The 18,439-nt window shown below is 38.8% G+C and overlaps 1 protein-coding gene across 1 annotated transcript in view; it reads left to right on the forward strand.

The window, feature by feature from the left end:
• The window catches only part of LOC127658127 (alpha-actinin-2-like), a 63,986-nt gene that overhangs the window by 38,820 nt on the left and 6,727 nt on the right, over window positions 1-18,439 (forward strand). The window contains exons 6-18 of the mRNA XM_052147243.1: window positions 1,324-1,402; window positions 2,019-2,100; window positions 2,195-2,280; window positions 2,554-2,646; window positions 3,852-4,082; window positions 4,768-4,915; window positions 5,102-5,252; window positions 9,726-9,834; window positions 10,265-10,405; window positions 11,704-11,886; window positions 12,310-12,444; window positions 12,802-12,981; window positions 14,354-14,500. Of these exons, the coding sequence (XP_052003203.1) occupies window positions 1,324-1,402; window positions 2,019-2,100; window positions 2,195-2,280; window positions 2,554-2,646; window positions 3,852-4,082; window positions 4,768-4,915; window positions 5,102-5,252; window positions 9,726-9,834; window positions 10,265-10,405; window positions 11,704-11,886; window positions 12,310-12,444; window positions 12,802-12,981; window positions 14,354-14,500 (1,765 nt within the window). The remainder of the gene's footprint in view (window positions 1-1,323; window positions 1,403-2,018; window positions 2,101-2,194; window positions 2,281-2,553; window positions 2,647-3,851; window positions 4,083-4,767; window positions 4,916-5,101; window positions 5,253-9,725; window positions 9,835-10,264; window positions 10,406-11,703; window positions 11,887-12,309; window positions 12,445-12,801; window positions 12,982-14,353; window positions 14,501-18,439) is intronic.

Here is an 18,439-nt window from a genome sequence, read left to right on the forward strand (position 1 = left end):
CATCGTGGAGACTCACAGCATGTGGAGGCTCATGCTACTCTCCGCGATCCACGCACAACTCACCACGTGCCCCATTGAGAGCGAGAACCACTAATCGTGACCACAAGGAGGTTATCCCATGTGACTCTACCCTCCCTAGTAACCGGGCAAATTTGGTTGCTTTGGAAACTTGGCTGGAGTCACTCAGCACTCCCTGGATTCAAACTCGCGACTCCAGGTGTGGTAGTCAGCGTCAATACTCGCTGAGCTACCCAGGCCCCATTCTAATGCTCTTTAATGTGTAAATAAAAAAACATACTTGTACTGCGTGAAATGCTGCCTACTCACATACATCCTGTTTAAAATCATAAAATTACATGGAATTTTCATTGCTTCACCATCCATGAGTAAAGATTAAAAGATGAATTATGTTTGTTTATGAGGTATTTGAGATGAATTGTACATAAAATAGACCATAATAATTATGTGCTATGGGCACTGCTATTGAAACAGCCTGCAGAAGTTATTTTACACTACTAAGCGAAGCTTCCGCTGTGCGCATGTGGAAGTGTGATAAATGCCTCTTAATATCAAAAATGGAATTTCAACTAATCATTTCTTTTTTTATATCTGTAATTGCATTTTAACTAGTAATATTTCTCAATGATCTGTCATTCACTCCTGTTCAAAGCACAATTACAGATATCTATAATACATATTTTACTAGCTAAAATTCCAATTTCACACCAGCAATGTACTAGTTATTATAAAAAATATATTTTTTAATATAAATAATTACATAGTAGTGCAAATCTCAATTTGTGATATCATCATTGATTATAACAAGTAAAAATTCTAATTTTTGATATCATCATTTGATTTTGATATCGTAATTTGGTTTTCACTAGTGGCAATGTTAATTTCAGATATCTATAATGTTACTGTAACTAGTAAGGACACCTTTTAACATGTCTTTAATTATTCTTTATTTTATTGTTATCTGAAATACATTTCCAAATATATGAAATACCAAATCTAACATGTTGAAATACTTTTACAGCTAGCAAAAATTATTTAAACTTAAATCGGCCAATAAAAGGATATAAATGTGTCTTACAACTGTGCAGTTTTTTTTGTTTTGTTTTACTTTCTTGGCAAATGGATAAAGAAAAGGAATTGGAAAATGCTTTATTTAAATGCAATTGAGAAGTTTTATTGTTATATTTATCTACTCCTACTATATTCATATAGTTTTTATATTTCTATTTATTTGCCGATTTTTGAATAATTTTACATTTGAATTTTTTTTATTAAATAACTCTTCATTTTTCTTCGTGTTTTCAGCTGGAAAGATGGCCTTGCTCTGTGTGCCCTCATCCACAGACACAGACCAGACCTCATTGACTACTCTAAACTCAGAAAGGTGCATCTGAAATCTCAGTCCATCACTCAGTTTTATACACTATACACTATACACTATACATATATATTTTCACTGTCTAAACTAAGAGATTTGTTTAATAAAATCAGCCCATTGCAGGCTAATTAATTTAAAATTCACAAATAATTACTTATAAAACAGATACAACAATCTATTTGGATGAGCCACATTTGAAGCCATTGTAAAATATATATATTTTTCCAATATACTCACAATGGTGACCACAAATCTATTGATTTATTTATTGATTTGCTAAGTTGATAAACTGCTTGGCAAGTATAAACAGCTTGCATTTAGCTAATTAACTATATTAGCTAGCCGAGGAATTGTTTATTGGGATTTTTACCACTCATACATTTTGTGCCCTTTGGCACAGTGGTGTTCTTTTTCATGTTGCTGTTGCCGCCATATATCAATACTACAAGAACATGAAAAATATAATAATGTATAACATTTAAAACCTTCAAAATATCATGCAAATTTAGACTGGAATTATTGTGCAATTTTTAGAGGTATTGCATGATTTAGCAGGTCTCTATATAGTTATCTGTTGACACTTTTTCTCTGCTCTCACTCTTTTGTTGTTCTTTCTCTGAAGGATGACCCTATTGGAAACCTGAACACTGCATTTGAGGTGGCAGAGAAATTTTTGGATATCCCTAAAATGCTCGACGCTGAAGGTGAGTGACATCAGAGGACCTCAGCAAACTTCAGATTCTTAAATCAAATGGTTTAGTCCATCTCAACATGATTTACTCTTACTTTTGTCCTCAGATATTGTTAACACCCCTAAACCTGATGAGAAAGCCATCATGACCTACGTGTCCTGCTTTTATCATGCCTTCGCAGGAGCAGAGCAGGTAATAGTCGTCAAAAATATTTTTTTGTTTTTATGAAATACCTCAAACTAATGTCAATCTTTGTTATATAGTGTGAGATGTAACAGCTTTTTTTTTGTTAATGATTTTTGGTAATTGATTGGTGTAATGCATTGAGCGTCCATATGCACTCTCGTGTAAAGCAGCGTGAATATGTGAAACTCCATTAACTATAAGCCGCTCAGTTTCGAACAGAATTTGTAATTGCAATAAGTGAACTTCCCATTCTCTCTCTCTCTCTCTCTCTCTCTCCAGGCTGAGACAGCTGCTAACAGAATCTGTAAGGTTCTTGCCGTAAATCAGGAGAATGAACGGCTAATGGAAGAATATGAGAAACTGGCCAGTGAGGTGAGGATATCAGTTGGATTTACTGAAGCCTCTCAAGAATATCTTTGACAATATCTATACAGATAAGAAAACAATGGCTATCAACAAACTGATTTGATGAAGTTCAGATTTGAGAACGCTGAGACACATCTGTATATAGAACCAAACATAGTCTGGATACAGTATATGCTTGTATGTAAGTTCAGTGTCACTTAACGTTATCACTTTTTTTTTTTATCATAGTTTAACATGTCAAGAATAGTGAATAACAACTGTAGTTCTGTAACACATCACCTAAGCAATTTGCATGAATGCATTTGATTGAACAAGGCGTGATAAAATATGCTCACCTTAACAGTACTAGTTCACGTTATGAAAAGCATTGTAACTAAACCATGGCTAAAAAAGCTTAAAACTTTTTTAGTTTGGATCTGAACATCTGGTCGATAACAGACCGCTTCATGGTGTTGCATGTGGCGCTGTGTTGTTAAACTTACTGCTGAGTTTTGCACAGAGTGGTCTGATGATCAGAATGCGAGGAGATTTGATCAAAATCAGATGGAGGCCCAGATAAAAATGATATGGCAGGCCAGATTTTGAATAGCCCTGTCCTAGTGAGATGCCTTGATGTCTTCTGTCTACATAGGAAACTACCTTCAAAGGCAGCATCTAAACAATTATGGAACATTATAAGTGACTGATTTGAAATGCTCTACCTAGACAGCAACTCCGTGCACCACACTAATGCCATTGGTGTGTGAATATGTGTGTGAATGGGTGAATAGGACACAGTGTAAAGCACTTTGGTAACCTCTAAGGTTAAAAAAGGTGCTATATAAGTGCAGACAATTTACCATTTAATAGTGCTTCTCACATGAAGCGCCTAAGAGTCTTGACCACAGTTCAAAGTTGATTTCAGTAGTATTTGAAATTAGCATCGTGATAAGACAACAAATTGATACTATAATAAACAGAAAAATAAATAGCACCAGCATGGTCCAGCATGGTCTGTCTGGTGAGGATGGTTTACCAAGGTAATCTTTTTGGTTAAGCTAGTTAAACAGCCTGGTGGGGCAACTAGCATCCAAAACAACATATTCTGGTGACCAGCACTGTTGGTCTTTTCAACAGGTATTCAATACAGCAACAATGCACTTTCAACACCCTTTCGACACTTCAGGCTATCAATCTATCCCTCTGTCTACATCTTCTGTCTCTCTTTGTAGTTGTTGGAATGGATCCGTCGTACCATCCCGTGGCTGGAGAACCGCACGGCAGAGCAGACCATGCGTGCCATGCAGCAGAAGCTGGAGGATTTCCGGGACTACAGGCGTGTCCACAAGCCTCCCCGTGTTCAGGAGAAATGCCAGCTGGAAATCAACTTCAACACCCTGCAGACGAAACTCCGCCTGAGCAACCGCCCCGCCTACATGCCGTCTGAGGGGAAGATGGTGTCGGTAAGTCATACGCTACTCATCTCATTCCCAGACTCCGGAAAGATTTTGTTCCCATAAGTTAAGCTCCCTTGTGTCTTTAAGCTGTTGTATAATTCTGAAAATGTAAAATGAACCAAAAACAAAGATTTTGATCTAGGCACATAATCAGAAGAATTATTAGTGTTATAACTAGTAAGAAACCAATATATCAATCAGGTTGGTCAATTGGTGAGAACTGAAAAAGTGAAACTATGGAGATTGCAAGTCAGACATACCAACAAAGAGCGAGAAAATGTCCTTAACATGACTTGTTTACTGTGACATTTGAAGGTAATAGTTGTCATCAACAATAGGTTTGTCAGACTTATCCTGGGAAATTCTTCTTTTTTGGAAAAATGCAATCTCACTCAGACCAAAGTAGACTGAAAGTTTTTCAAATAATTTCTCAATAGGGAGCCAAATTCTGGTTAATTTCTAAAAGCTCTCGTGGGCTGCATCAGAACAGGTCAGCAGTTTGCACACTCTTCTGTATACAGTAATGTGTCAATAAAGTGATTTGATTTGGTCAAAAATGACTTGTAATGTGACTTTGTCATCAAAAGCCACACCCACTACTTAGAAACTTGATAATTCAAATCAATTTGATGCGATAAGATAATCAATCAAATTACAATCCCAATTCAACAGTTTGTGTGTGTGATTGCAGGACATTGCTAACGCATGGAAAGGTTTGGAGCAGGTGGAGAAGGGTTATGAGGAATGGCTGCTCACTGAGATCCGCCGTCTAGAGAGACTTGATCATCTGGCTGAGAAGTTCAAGCAGAAATGCACCCTGCATGAGTCCTGGACTACAGGTACCCACACTCAAATTCATACAATGCAAAACAAGAAGCTCTATAATACATGGAGAGAGCTATCCTTTAGCATTCCCATTCATCTCAATGGAAGTTTGCTTACAAGGTCCTCCTAGAAGTACACGATTTAGGCTCACAGAACTTTTTGCTTGTTTTAGTGGTATTAATTTGATGAACTGTTTGCAGGGAAGGAGCACTTGCTGTCTCAGAAGGACTATGAGACAGCCTCTCTGATGGAGATCCGAGCTCTAATGAGGAAACACGAGGCGTTTGAAAGTGACTTGGCCGCTCACCAGGACAGAGTAGAGCAGATTGCAGCTATCGCTCAGGAGCTGAAGTAAGACAAAGAGAGAGACAATTTGCTGAGAATTAATTGAACTAAGCTAAGCTGAAAGCTACACTTTAGAAAAAGCTAGCCACAACACAAACTATACACCAAAAGTAGCTTGTTACATTTAAGCAGGGCAGAGTGAGTTTTGTGTGTATGGCTGGTGTTTTAATGGACATTTTCCCTCTCCTTGTCTGTGGTCCCCACATGCTTTAAAACGTCCACCACTGTACCTGTAATTAAGCAATCCAAAATCACTTGCTTAAATTACTGGCATCCTGTTGCTCTGACCCCCATCATCAGCAAATGCTTTGAGAGATTAATCAGAGTTTACATCTACTCTGTGCTGCATGCCTCACTGGACTCTTGAATCATGTTCAAAACACCCATTCAAAATGTTAACTCAGAAACAGATCTTATCGCACATACGCCCACAGGACTGGTTTGCATCAATATATCTATTAGGATGTGTACTTTTACATCCGTATTGTACCGAAACACAGGCTGTTTTTGAGATTCATGCTCGAGGAAAATACATATAAATTCAAAGTCCTTCCCTACCAATTATCTCTGGCCCCATGCACGTTCACAAAATGTGTTGATGCGTTCTTGCCCCTTTAAAGATGAACGGCATGCGCATTCTGAATTACCTTGACGATTGGCTATTACTGGCCCTATCAAAGGCTCTGCTATGTGAGCACAGGCCATGTTACTTTACCAGTTCTACTCGACTCATGAGGGAGCGTACTCAGACCATTCATCAGTGTCTGTCTCAATTCAAAGTGGGGAAAGCATTTCCACTGATTTCATTTCAGAAAATGCTGGGTTTCATGGTGACAGCATCCTCTGACTTTTACAGGAGACCTCTCCGCTGTTGGCTCAAACATCATGTACTTTGTCATGCCTGGCACCAGGGGCACGTGTGCGTCAGGGTCAGGTTTTCAGGTGGAAAGTGGACGGGTGCGAAACGGGCGTGGCACATCAACTGCTTGGAAACGCTAGCTGTCTTCTTAGCTGTGAAGGCTTTCCATTCCGACATAGTGAATAATCATATTCTGATTCGATCAGACAATACTGTATGTCAGTGGTAGCGTTCATAAATCGGCAAGAAGGAACTCAATCGCTACCAATGATGAGCCTAGCGCAACTCCTTATGTGGAGCAGGCGCCATCTCCTCTCCCTGGGCGCAACATATGTCCCGGGATGTCTGAACTGCATAGCTGAGATACTGTCATGCAGGGACCAATGGCGAGAGAGTGGAGACATCATCCTTAAACGATTCTGAGGATTTGGGAAATGTTCAGAAAACTGATTTTTGAAAATCCGAAAATAGAAAACCTATTTGCCTCTGCAGAGACCACCCACTTTCTCCTTTGGTACTCCATGTCCCAAGCCCCACTGGTGGTGGATGCCTTGGCCGGCAAAAAACAAATATGTCTCCTTCACTCTGTCATCTGCAAAGTCTGAGAGGACGAGGAAACAGTTCTGTTGATCGTGCCAAAATGATCCAACCAGTCATGGTTTCCAGAAATTTTTGAGATACTAGACAGCCTTCCATGGGAAATACAGCTGAAGAGGTGTCTGCTGTCTCAGGTGCTGGGCACAATTAGGCATAACCAGCTGGAACTGTGGAACCTACACATATGGCCCCTGAACAGAGCACAGCGAACAAGGCTAGAGTGCCATCCACAAGATGCCTCTATGCACTAAAATTGCGTGAGTTCGCAGATTGGTGCTCTTTATGCAGCAAAGACCCAGTGAATTGCTCCATAACAGAGATCCCTACATTCCTTCAAGAGTGGTTGGATGCATTTCTGCATTTCACATCCCAGTGGCTGGCTCCTCTATAAGCAGACATGATCTGATCCAGAGTTTCCGCTAGAAAAAAATGGTGCCGGTCAAAGTGACCGGCAGAGGTTTCGTTTTACGGACATTTTGATGATATGCCGGTCAAATATATCGCCTCTTAATTAGTCAGGTTGAGGAAAACTGGAGGCAGTCTATGTAACTTAAAAACGATATAATCAGGCCGTATAGAATGCAACATATTATTATTAGCTTAACTTTCAAATAGACGAAAAAAAAAAACATGAACGTCCGATTGGCGTCAATCAACGCCAATTGTTTTTTACTGTGGTTTCACACACATTCACTTTTTGAAACATTGAGGCACGGATGTACCTAATACAAATAAATAAAACATCTCCAGTTAACTAGCAGATCATTCATTTAGTCCGTTATTAAATAAGAGATCTAGCGCTAAAATCTGTTGTTTTTGAAATCAAGCTGAGCGCTCGTGTCCGCTGCTATCAGTTGCATGGACGACGCGCTGCGCGAGTTGCGCAATCTTCACTAGGACGCACGTTTCAATCTATCGCCGTTGCGGAGACTCTATTAATTCCGGTGAAATCACAAAATAAAATGGACACAAACGTGTCCCTGCTTGATATAGACTGTAACCATGCACTGATGAACATAGGCTATTCAGTTTTGATGATAGAGAAAAAAACTGCACGAATGCGCGGATTAGAAGCACTGATCTATCTATAATGAGATGTTCCTGATTCACCATCGTCTGGCCTCTGAAAAAGCTTTTAAAGCTAGTCTGCCTGGGCCTGGCCATATTTGAAACGTCTCACTCAATCGTTCGTTGTTTAGGTCTATATTGCAGCCGTTTTAGGCTTGCGCTTTATTTGAAATGCAGCATGCGATGTTGTTTCATAACTTTCAAACGATAGAGCCTGTTCCTTTATAACATAGCAAGAGATCGGTGTATTTTTGCTTTATACATTTTAGGCTTATTCTCAAATTCAGATTGTGTTAGGGGGACGGGATTATTAGGCAATTTTAATCGGACAATTTGACCGGAGAGATTTAATTTTGTCGGACATTTAATTTTTTTACCGGCCAATGTCCGGTAATTACCGGACAACGGAAACCCTGATCTGATCGTAAAGTTCCTTAGGGGAACGAGGCACTTGAACCCCCCTCGCCCGGCTACAGTTCCAACGTGGGACCTAAATCTGGTGTGGAGGGTGCTCATGAGCCCACTGTTCGAACCACTGGAATATGCTGAGTTGCGTGTCCTGTCTCTAAAAATGGTTCTAGCCTCAGTTAAATGGGTTGGTGATATATAGGCACTGTCGGTTGACAGTTCATGTCTGGAATTCGGACTGGTGCTTTCAAAAGCCACCATCAAACCCAAAAAAGGCTATGAGCCAACGGTGCTTTCCACACACTTTAGGGCTCAGGTAGTCCACCTACAAGCTTTCTCTTCCCAATCATCTAATTCGGATGAGGAGCAGTTGACGCATTTATTATGCCCCATGCGGGCATTGCACATATATGTGGAGAGCACCCGCCAGTTAAGACTATCAGATCAGCTCTTTGTTTGTTATAGAGGAAACACAAAATGCATGTCCATCTCCAAACAAAGGCTCTCTCACAGGATTGTTGATGCAATCACCCTCGCTTATGAATCTTGTGAATCAATATGCAGAGGTTGTAAGATGCCCTATTGGTGTAAAAGTGCATTTAGCTAGAGGCATGGTATCTTCATGGGCATGGACAAATGGCGTATCCCTACAAGATATATGCCTTGCAGCATGATGTTCTTCACAGAACAGGTTTGCAGGGTTTTATAACCTTGACATGGCGTCCATCGCATCACGAGTCCTCTCTGCTAGAGAGCTTACTATTCCACCACCCAGCAGGTGAGCCCAAGCTCCTTATTATGAGTGAGCTGCCTGCTATCATTTAAATACAACCGTCTGTGTAGGCTGTAATCCAATTTACTTCCACTAGAAGTCACAAGCACTTCCAATAAGAATAAACTATGTGCATTAATTGACTCATAAAGATCCTCAGACTAAGATTAACTTCCCATCTGGTTTTCACCACGTGGGGTTATTCATTTGAAGACATATTATAACAGTCACCGTCCAACAGGCCTGTGACATCATATACTGTACATATTCTTCTAAGTGTTTATACCCTGGTGCATCTTAGGGTATGACATAGCGTTTACCGCAATGTTGAGAGAAATTAATCGATAGGGAATGTCTACGGATCCACAGTTAACCTTGGTTCCCTGAGATGAAGAGAACGAGACATTGCGAAACCTGGCCTCACTACTACTTCAGAGTTTTGAGGTTCGATCGATGTGCATTTGTCCCTCAGTGCTCCCAGTTATATAGGACAACTGCTTTCCTAATCTGACAACTCCCCATGTTCCCCACCGAGAGCAAATCACATTATAGCGACAACGAGGAGGTTACCCCATGTGACTCTACCCTTCCTTGCAACTGGGCCAATTTGGTTTCTTTGTAGACCTGGTTGGATTCACTCAGCATGCCCTGGATTCAAACTTGCGACTCCAGGGGTGGTAGTTAATACTCGCTGAGCTACCCAGGCCCCCTCTCCAAACTATTTTTAAAGATTTTCAAATATATAATTGAAGAATACATTTTTCTTTTTGACTAGTGAGTTAGACTATCATGATGCTGCTACAGTGAATGCCCGCTGCCAGGGGATCTGTGACCAGTGGGACAACTTGGGAACCCTGACCCAGAAGAGGAGAGATGCCCTAGAGGTACTCAAACACTCTAATTTAAACACACACAACAGGAAACAAACTGTTGCTACTGCTACAATGTCTGGAATTGCTATGATCTAGGATTTCAAATCCAAATATTTATATTATGATGTAAAATAGTAATAACTATTTTACATCATAATATAAACACAATTTAATAGTTTTTGTTTTACAGGCTATTAAACTATATTTATGACAAACACCTAAAACGTTATTGACCAGAATTGGTGAGCTTTATGTACTTGCTAAAGCCAATTTTTACTTGCACTTGGCTCTTGATGAGTGTGCCAGTCGTATAATTACATTCAATGTATCTAAAAAGTAGTCAATGTAGCTTTTTAGAAATTGCATTGTAACCACATGCTTTGCCTATGATTGATGTTTATCATGAGTTACTAGTGATTCTATCGTCTGTTCCACCCCCCAGCGTGTAGAGAAGCTTTGGGAGACGATTGATCAGCTGTACCTGGAGTTTGCTAAGAGAGCAGCGCCCTTCAACAACTGGATGGATGGAGCCATGGAGGATCTGCAGGATATGTTCATTGTGCACAGTATCGAGGAAATTCAGGTTGAAAGATCTTGGCATTTTATGTGATATCATTGTTTGCGTCGCATCATAAACAGCATTTTTTGACACTGTGTAAAGTTACATGGACCGTTTTTTTCTGGAAATAAAGTCACACCTGAATATAAGTTGCACCTGGTCAAAATGGCATTGTTAAGAAAAACAAAATCACAGATAAATCACATCTCTGTATAAGTTGCACCAAATACGCTTACATGGGCAGTTAAAATCGAACTACCACAGGTTTTTACATTGTCAAGCTACAGACTTAATTTCTCTCTCAAAGTATACATGACACTATGCGTAATCGAATAGGTGAAGAAAGGGCGTCAGCTGAGGAAGTGACGTAGATATTTTCCGGTTGACCTTCTGCGTCATAGTAGATTGGATACGAAGTCAGCGAGTGAACTATTTGTGGAGTTTACTACGATAAAATTTTTGTTTTTTAAGAGAAGTTACAGATGAGTTTGCAACAGGTGTCAGTTTAGGGCTTAACCTATTAATTTTTGTGGTATCCATAAAGTTACTGTTGTAACACTTGGAACCCAGTTCATTCGGGGCAATTATATGATTGGCTTTGAAGACTCACGTGATCCAAGTTGACCATTATGCTCTCTCCTATGGTAAAGCCGTGGATGTTGATATCTCAAGGTGTGTCCCAAACCATACACTTCTGCACTATTCTATGTAATTTTGTAGTGTAAGTAGTGCAATAGTATGTTAACACTGAAAATGCAACAAAAATAAGTTTACTACAAGTACCCGGATGATGCACTTCTTCAACTGGGAAGGGGGGGAGTTACCTGGCCGCGATGCTGGCCTGACAAAACAATTGTATACAATGATGAATGTATAAAACATCTGTGAAAACCACACCTTACAAATGTAAGTTGAATGCTTTACAATCACCCCACGCGGTGTGAATATGTACGTTATTTGAGATTTAAGTGTTGAACTGAGGTTGGCTAACATGCTAAAGCTAGCCGCATAACAACACATGTGTTTGAAACGTCACTTACGTCAGCTGTTAAACAGCAAATGCTTCCGTGTAGTTAAAAAACTTTAAGTGTTCCATTTGGGACGATACTACACTCTGAATATTCACACAATACATGACTGAGTGCATAGTGTACTGTGTAGTGCCATTTGGGACATAGTCTCAATTAGAATCATTACATCTCTGAATTAATTTGTTAAACGACTGCCCTACTTATGATGCATTTAATATATGTTGTGTTTATGGTGTAGCCAGCAGTTTTCCCTTACTTTTGCCTCTCTCCATGCATCTTGTCCTGTTTCAGAGTCTGATCACAGCTCATGATCAGTTCAAGGCCACTCTACCAGAGGCTGATAAGGAGCGCATGGCCATCATGGGCATTCAGAATGAGATCATGAAGATCGCTCAGACTTACGGCATCAAGCTGGTCGGAGTGAACCCATACACTGTCCTCAGTCCACAGGACATCGCCAACAAATGGGAGGCTGTGAGTAGAGTGTATTTGCATACACTCGTATGCGTGTATAAAGCATTATGGCTTGTATTGGACCCAGAATATAATATGTGACGAGTCCTGGTTGAATGGTGTTTATTGTAGTGTAGTGGCTATAAGCTGGTACTCTAAGGTTGCTGGTTCGATCACTGTCACTGTAAGGAGTGAAACCTTTCTACCAACACTGCGCTGGTACCAGGGATGGTGCCCAATCTGGCCCAGCTGGGACCGTGATGTTGGTGGAAAAGGGGTCTCTGAGAAGATCTGCTAATCTAGAAACAGTTTTATCACCTTCCACATCCTAATTCTATGTTAGAAGGAGCTTGGACATTGAAATACTGGACACATGAACAGTTAGACACCTGCATATGTCTTAGTTCTGTTCTTATAGCCCTCCCACTCTATTGCCACTAATAGGTGAAGCAGCTGGTTCCCCTGAGAGACCAGATGCTACAGGAGGAGGTTGCCAGGCAACAGGCGAACGAGAGGCTGAGGCGCTCATTTGCCGCTCAGGCCAACATCATCGGACCTTGGATTCAGACCAAGATGGAGGTGGGCCTATTCAACAGAAAAAACAATGAAGAGTGTAAAAAAAACCCAAACAAAAACAAATCAGCTTATAAAGCTGGAAAAGGCACCTGTTTCATAGAATGACCCAACTTTTCTAAAAACTAGCTAACGTGTATAACAAAATGCAACATTGCTGTTTAATATCATATTGTAAGCCAATCAAACATGCTTTTTTTTTAAAAGAGGCATTTGGCTGTAGTGTAAGTGCATTAGTTTAAACAAGGAGTAGTGTAAAGCTAACTACTTGACAGTGGGTGCTATGACTTCTTGTTGACAGAATTTTAGTTTTTCCCCTTCAAATGAAAATTTTTCATTTTCTTTCTCTTTTCCTGTTGTTAGGAGATTGGTCATGTGTCTGCGGACATCACCGGCTCTCTGGAGGATCAGATGAATAATCTGAAACAATATGAGCAGAACATCATTAACTACAAATCCAACATTGACAAATTGGAGGGAGAGCACCAGCTTATCCAGGAGGCACTCATCTTTGACAATAAACACACCAGCTACACTATGGAGGTACACACACACACACACAACACTTGGCACTTATCGCATCCCCCATGCTTTGTGCAATGAACATGAGTGACACCTCAAATCATTGCTATTACTTTTCTAAGATTTCGAAATGGGTGAAAAAATTCCATAGGCTTACATTGAAGGAGATTTCTACATACCATATCTACAGACCAGAAAATTATTGAGATTGTGGGTGGGACCCAGAACACCCAGAACACCCTATCAACCACAAAGCAACATCTTGGCAACCACCCACAACACCATGACATCATGGTGGAGAGTTTTGCATGGGCAAGCACCACTCAAATTTTCTTTAAAAATTTTAAAAATCTAGTAAATATTATTCATTTAATATGTATATACCTTTTCGCATGGCTCATTACTAGTGGTCGACCGACATATCAGCAGAGGCCGATAAATAGGTCAAGAATCTTGACTTTTTCATTATCGGTATCATTTAAACTTTCCACATATCAGAGCCGTGGCAGACGCATTTGAGCTCATAATGATAAAGTGCTCACCTGTTTCATTCTCCCTCTCTCCTCAACAGTTCCCTGTCCCTTTGAACTTTCTTTTCTAATGATAAAAGGCAAAAATCAATAAAACTATTATATACCATCTGCAAATATGCAGATATCTTGTTAAAACAAGATATCTGCATGTACTGTATTTCACAAACCTCACGAAAATCCAGTGTTTTCTTCCCGTCAAGTGCTCATCTAATATCTCCCACTGAAATACAGATTCTATCAGCCAGAATCAGAACTGCAGGATCAGGATCAAAGGTTTGTCTGATTCACAAATCATGATGGTCAGTCCATGACAATCCAAGCAGGCGATCCAGGCCATTTAAACTGTCAGGAGAAGATTTGCTTGTGCAATTTCATAGTAAAAGCACTTCACATGTGCTTGAAGTAAATATGTCTTATTCACTATTCACTGTATGTACAATTGGATTCTGTATTTTTTTGAGAGAATGCGGTTGCTAACGTGGACATGCCATCCGTGGTTGCTGGACAACTGTGGGCACTGTTATTTCCTTCTTCCTATTATATTAACAAATTCTCCATGTGCAAATAAATTACAAAAATTTGACGACTAAACAGAAATCTGAAGAAACTGCTATCTACCATTTAAAATACAATTTTCTTTTTAGATAATTTTTTACAAAGTTTGAGTGAAATTGAGTAAATGTAGTGCATGAAGTGAGTGGAGAGATGAATGTAGCAACACTTTGAAATTGATAATCTCTCTGTTTCTGGAATCACTTCCTGAAGCAAATTAACCATCTGGCTGTACCTAGACCTTACAATCCTTTACTTTCCGTCCTCTCTCTTTCTCTCTTTCTCTCATCCATCCTTTACTCCTGCAGCACATCCGTGTGGGATGGGAGCAGCTGCTCACCACCATTGCTCGCACCATCAATGAGGTGGAGAACCAGATCTTAACCCGTGATGCCAAAGGCATCAGCCAGGAGCAGCTCAATGAGTTCAGAGCCTCCTTCAACCACTTCGACAGGGTCAGTGTGATCGAGAGAGTAACACTCATCCAGTTCATAACTCATACAATAATAACTCATTTATTCCAACAATTTTCACACATATGTATGTGTATTTTACTCCCTGAATAGCCCAGTGAAACAACCTGCATGCTTTTTCCTGGTCATAGTTAGTTGTACCTGGAGGGGAAACTACAAAGTAAATATTTGCTGAGTTGGTCAATGAGACCCAAAAGTAAACTGTAAATAATAGAGAACTTATTTTAATACAGCTGCCCCCAAAAATATTTATAAATTTCAGTCACACTTCAAAAGTGCGAATGTCATTGTATTAAATAACAAAAGATCAAAGCTATTTTTGCAGTGAATTTTAACCACCTGTGTCTAAATTATTTAATTTGTCGATATATGAAGTTTATACTTAGCAGTGCATCCACAAGTGTAGTTCATATGCACAGGCTCCACTAACATTGGACAACTTGATTTTAAAGGTGCACTCTGTAATTTATTCCTCATTAAAAAATTTAACTCCTAAAGACATGAATTGTAATTTTGCAATATATATAGTAAATCACAAGCACTCACAATAAATGAAGACTCCAGTCATATCAGTAATATTATAAATCTGTTTTATTCTACACGGAGAGGGTCCGCACGTGGGAGCTGCCATGATAGAATCACATGAGCAGCTGAATACTACTCGCTTAATCTCAGTTACTGTACTGATATTTGACACTTTTACTCACTGATTAAAGTAATCATGGCTGACTGTGAATACTAACATTTCTATAATGATATCTGAAACTGAAAACTATTGATTTTAAATGATACTGCATCCAAACCACTAGATGTCAGTGTAAGTCCAAGACAAAAGTTAATTGTTATAGAATTTTAAAAACAACAAACCCTTTCTTGAATATGGTGCTTTTCTTTCTTTAAAATAAATGACATTTGTTTTGACTTATTTTTATTCTAATATAATAACATTCAGACATTTTTAAGTGTGACTGTGCCCAAATAATTTTTGGGGCCACTGTACTGTTTTCACTAATAGACAATTGTCAGGGGAAAGGAATTTATAAACCACTAATAACCGCATATCTCCTTTTACATATGTGTCTAATTTAATGTAACAATTCTCTAACAATTTTATAGTGCATATGAGTTAATGTTCGTCTACTCAGAATGAGACAACTGGTCACAAATAGTGACCACTGATGTTTCTGTCCAGTGACAGTGATTAACATGACCCAGAACAATCTAATAAATAAATGAATAATAGTCCCAAGGCTGCACGACATTGACCAAAATCTTAATTGTTGATTATTTGCCTTGATAATGTAATCGTGCATATTAGTTTAGATTAATACATTTCACATTAAAAACATCCAAAAGCTGTGAGTCGTGTTTCTGAATTACTTCACTGTGCCTAAATGGTGAACTTTCAGGAATCTTTGAGAACAATGAGGCTCAGTACCCAAAAGGAGAGTTGAAAATAAACAGGGAATGTATTAATACAACAAGTGAATTACAACAGTGTGAGCACCATGACACAGCTCGCACGTAAAATGTAAACCTGCAGAACTTGCAAATCCCACACTCAGGGGCGGGGCCCAAACCTTTCTGTTATCAAATGCTATTTGCTATTGGCTGTTGTTGGACGAGGACAGACAGAAAGCGGGATGATTGGGAAGCGGATGATGGCAGATATTGTGATGGCTTTCTAAATTCCTCCTTAATTTCTTGTGGCTGTATACATATATATGAGAGGCAAGATGACACTAGCTGCATTTGAATAAAAGGAGAGCGCATCCATGCCGGATGAGCGGTCATTATAAAGCCTTGCTACTGACGATGATCATTATAGGTCATATAATGTTGCGACTGACAAATCAGAATCAAACATTTCAGAGAGTCGTGTAATAAGAATCTTAATGTACATATGATTTCTTAACCTGGCCATATTCTGCTGCTCCTGCTGTGCTTTCCCAGCCCCAAGGGTCCTAGGGCCTGACTGGCTTCCTCTCTGAGCCTGCATTTCATCTACATAATTAATTCATGTAGAGGCTGATGAGTAGTGGATGGCCCTTGTTGTACCACACTAACAAGCTGGGAACTATCTGACATCTAGCTATCTACACTTACCATTTTGTGAAAAACGAACGTTCCCTTCAACATTAACATTAGATGGACCTGCGTTCAGGGTACCTCTCAACAGGTTCACTAAACGCCTTGCTGTGTTCTGTATTTCCACCTATTTTCAGTTATTATCAAAGACAGAAAACACACACACACACACACACGCACGCACACACACACACACACACACACACACACACACACACACACACACACACACACACACACACACATATATATATATATAAACGAACAAAACATCTTACAGTTACAATAAATTAAGGAGGAATTTAGAAAGAAACCTTTACTGTCTGCCATCATCCGATTCCCAATCTTCCCAGTTCCCTCCTTTGGAAAAATAAAACCCATTATATTACGAAATCACAGTTAGTGAAAGAGGATGATAATGGTGGTATCAACCCTTGGACTTTGAATCAATGTTTGGGGCATTTAAGAGTAAATGGTTGAAATCATACTTATCACAACCTTACTCTATGTGGTTTCACATACCTAGATCTCTATTTAATAAAATAGGTGTGCTTGAATTTCTTTTCAAATGTGATTTTGAGGTATCTAAGATTCTTATTAAATTATCAAACTTCCACAAACAACTTTCCCAATACTGTAAAATTATATTTACCCACAACTTTTCTCCCCATGGATCCACCCTATGGAATAACAGGGTCATTACAATTAATAGGAAATCATTATTTAAAAGTGATTGGTATGAGACGGGTATTGAGTTTTGGAATGATATATTAGATGATAATATTAACTTCTTGGAACATATTGCTTTTTGCTCAAGTATAATCTTAACCACACTTATAGAGAATATAATAAGATGTGTGAAGCAATACCGTTACCAATATTACAGTTACCATTAACACATTGATGTATGTGAGAATAAGACTTTCACCAACCTTACCAAATCCAGTAATTAATGAATGTAATTTACATGACAGTAAATGTAATAACAAATGTATTAATGATTTTTTTGAAATCTAGAATGTTTTTGGATTATTATAGAGGATTCCAAGAGGATTAGAGGTACAAGTTCCAAATATGAATGCCTTATCCATAAATAAACCTAATTTCAAATTCATCAAATGGCCCATTTCCCCTAAAGTCAAAGAGACTCACGTTAAAATAATTTATAAAATATATCCGGTTGCTGACTTTTTTAGAAAGAGGTATAAATTTGAAGTAGAGCCCTGTGTATTTTGTGAGGCAGCTGATGAGGCTCTGGAACACTTGTTCTTTGTGTCCTATGGCCAAAAGCTTCTGGTCTGATTTACATAATTGGCTGTCATTTAAGATTGATGACATCACGATGTTTGACTTATCACACATTCTCTTTTATATGGATAATGTAGATTCATCCCTATCTGATTTGGTTAATATGACTGTTCTCATGTGTAAATATCATATTCATTGTAGTAAGTGGAGATTGTCGAAGCCTTCTTTTTCATGGTTTATGAACGATATTAAATTGTATTTTTCCTCACTGAAAAATCTTGCAAAAACTAAAGAAGTCTAGTAAAATTGTAAGAAAGATGGTTAGAAATATATCCAGACAATTGTTTTGATAAATATCCACTTGTAGGCTACGTCGAAAGGATGCTTTTATTTTTTATTTAATAATTGTATTTTTTCCCTTTTGCTCTCGAGACTTTAAAAAAAACTAATACCCCCTTGTTGTTTTGTTGTTCAGTATTGTGTAGGGGACGCTTTTCTTTCATTTACACTGACAATAATTGTATTGTTCCTATTTATGTATATTTTTTAATTTCTCCCGTAGGAGAGTTTTGTATGTTTTTTTCT

This window comes from Xyrauchen texanus, chromosome 2 (genome assembly GCF_025860055.1).
Source record: "Xyrauchen texanus isolate HMW12.3.18 chromosome 2, RBS_HiC_50CHRs, whole genome shotgun sequence".
Classification (NCBI taxonomy): Eukaryota; Metazoa; Chordata; class Actinopteri; order Cypriniformes; family Catostomidae; genus Xyrauchen; species Xyrauchen texanus.